Genomic DNA, 2,688 nt, shown 5'->3' with positions numbered 1-2,688 from the left:
ACCTTGCTCAAGGAGGTAAGATGACATGTACTAGTGAGGAAAAAGAGGCTTCCATAGACTAATAAGCCCATGACCAAGCTGCTAGCAAGAGGCAGAGTTGGGATCTGAACATAGGTCTGCCTGTCTTTACAGCCCCAACACTTCACCACCACAGTATACTCCATATCTCAGCCAGAGAGACTGCTGAAAGTCTAGCAGATCATGGCAGTCCTCAGTTAAACTTTTTGATAGATTCCCATGATAGTGAAATGAAATCTGAGCTTCTCATGCTGGCCTATGGACCCCTACTGGGTCACTCCCAGCCCACCTCTCTCTTCCTTTGGCCACACTGGCCTAGGTCCTTTGCACCTGCTGTGCTTCAGTCTGCAAAGTGTCCATGGTGCTGAGCACCCTGCCTTTCATGGGGAAGGGTTCAAGAAGTGTCTGCCACATAACCACTTTGAGGATCTCCATAAAGACAGCTGCATCCTTCCCACCCTCCAAGAAGATCCTTGAGAGAGGCCACTTGGGAATGGTCCCCAGAAACAAGTGGCACAAACACCCCAACTGAGAGCCCCTCCACCTTCCTGGTTGGTGAGCATATAACACTGTAAAACTCAGACCAAAGGATCTGCCGGAGAACTTACCAGGTGGCCCTTCAAATAGGCCTGCAGCTTACAAAAACTTGCATGAGTTATTGGCAGCATGGGTGGAGGGACAACATGGCCTGTTAACATGTTCAGAGATCCCCAGAATGTCCTCCTAGGGCTACAACAATTTTCATTCTGAAGTGCAGACTAATTGGCAAATACAATAGCATTCCCTGTGCTCATGTGTCCTACATTTGTGCTCACTTTGCTTTTATCTTACTTAATTTGCAGTAATAGCGGCTGAAACTAATTTCTCGACTGTAAATATCACAGCTGTTGTGGAAAGCATTAATTGCCCACTATCACGTTACTCTCTGTTCTTGGATCAATTTATGTGTAATCTGTTTGCAGGTTCTATGACTATGAATATTAAGGGAATGCAACGTGAAATCATCTAACCAAACACACTGGAAACATTTGTACTGAAATGGCTGGATAGTTTGGGGTGTGGAAGTATTCTTGTTTGTGGCAGACATTGAAAGAATGCTTTTTAAAAGCCCTAGCCCAGAAGTCTTGACGCTGAGTGAAATATGGGTAATTTTTCTTTAGGGGGATCAATAAAATAACTATTTTCAAAATGACTTTATATTGACTGAAAGGTCAGAAATGCCCTGGGCATTGATCCCGTGTCCATAATCACTTTTTGTTTAGTAAGTTCACCGGCCCTATGCAGTTGAATGCAAAGAAATCCAGTTCATCATTTAAACAGAATATTTTTAAAGCATTTGACATTCTCTCATTGCCTGCTGGGGTCTCACTGGGAATGCCTTTCTTTGTCTAGGAAGTGGACCTCTACAGAATGAACAGTCAGGACAAGCTGGGCCTCACCGTGTGCTACCGCACGGACGATGAAGATGACATCGGGATTTACATTAGTGAGGTACAAAGGCTAATTTTTTATAACCATCACATCAAGACCAAAAGAGCTTTTTTCCCCTTTTATATGTTCACCAACTTAACTCTAGCTCATCAAGAAGTCTTTGGAAAGACCAGACAAATCACTTTGTCCCCTTTGTCATGCTCCACAGAATTACATCTTTACATGGGGGTTAAGTTCTAATGTCAGTACATGAGGCAAAATTACCCTTGAGAAGCCTGCAAACCAGCCATAAAATGGAGCCATTTATGTGGTTTTGTGTGTTCAACCCTCAGGGAACAGCAGATTCATATTTCTGGATGGAATCACTTACACTTTTTAAAGTCAGTCTCTCTTCTTTTTTTCTTTTGGTGGAGTGTATATAGTGGAGTTCATATAAGTTACATGTAACTGATATGTACTTATCAAAGTACATAGATGGAAGCTCTTTTGATCTTCCTAGAGAAGCCAGTGCAAAGCAACTGATTTCCATATAGAAACTTTACCACGCACACCCCTCCTTGCAAGCACAGAAAAACCCAATTTTGTCCAGAAATAAAATCTGTCTCTATAAGATGGACTATGGGATATGTCTACTAGGCTTAATAATTATCCCTTTGGATGCACATCATCCTCCAAGCTTCAGTTGATCCAGCGTTACTGTATTTGGGGGAAGTATACCTGTCCCATACTCAATCCCACTTGTCTCAATTTTATTTTATTTTTTAAGTTATTTTCCCAAATGTAATATAAGCATTTGGTATGAAATAAGGTATGGTTGCTAGTCAACATACTAAGGGTACCCTTTAACCTGTTCTACATCATTGATTACTATGTATGCAACAAAAGTCAGCTGTGCCTCTTCATCCCCTCAGGTGGCAGAGCCTATGCACACTGCTGGGTTTCATGGTTGCATGCAGAAATCTAAGAACAGGCCCTGGAAAGGGCTTGGAAACAGATCAGCCCATGTTTGTCTCTCCTTGCATGACACCAAGTCTTGTTTATTTCTGTGTGAAACAGAAGGCAGGAATGAGCATGACTAACTGTTAGAGATGGCCTTTAGAAAGTGCTGTTATTTATTTTCATGCTGAAATGTCTGCTGTGTGTTTCAGATTGACCCTAACAGCATTGCAGCCAAGGATGGGCGCATCCGAGAAGGAGACCGCATTATCCAGGTAGGTCTACTTCCAACTTGTGGCTTGT

The 2,688-nt window shown here is 42.5% G+C and overlaps 1 protein-coding gene across 1 annotated transcript in view; it reads left to right on the top strand.

Annotated features, from left to right (window-relative positions):
- PDZRN3 (PDZ domain containing ring finger 3) overlaps window positions 1–2,688 on the top strand; it is a 24,807-nt gene that overhangs the window by 15,026 nt on the left and 7,093 nt on the right. The window contains exons 3-4 of the mRNA XM_008584862.1: window positions 1,411–1,509; window positions 2,598–2,660. Coding sequence (XP_008583084.1) covers window positions 1,411–1,509; window positions 2,598–2,660 — 162 coding nt within the window. The remainder of the gene's footprint in view (window positions 1–1,410; window positions 1,510–2,597; window positions 2,661–2,688) is intronic.

Source organism: Galeopterus variegatus, unplaced genomic scaffold (assembly GCF_000696425.1).
Source record: "Galeopterus variegatus unplaced genomic scaffold, G_variegatus-3.0.2 Scaffold3390, whole genome shotgun sequence".
NCBI lineage: Eukaryota > Metazoa > Chordata > Mammalia > Dermoptera > Cynocephalidae > Galeopterus > Galeopterus variegatus.
Note: the sequence above shows the minus strand (reverse complement) of the source record. Positions and strands in the feature narration are given on the sequence as shown.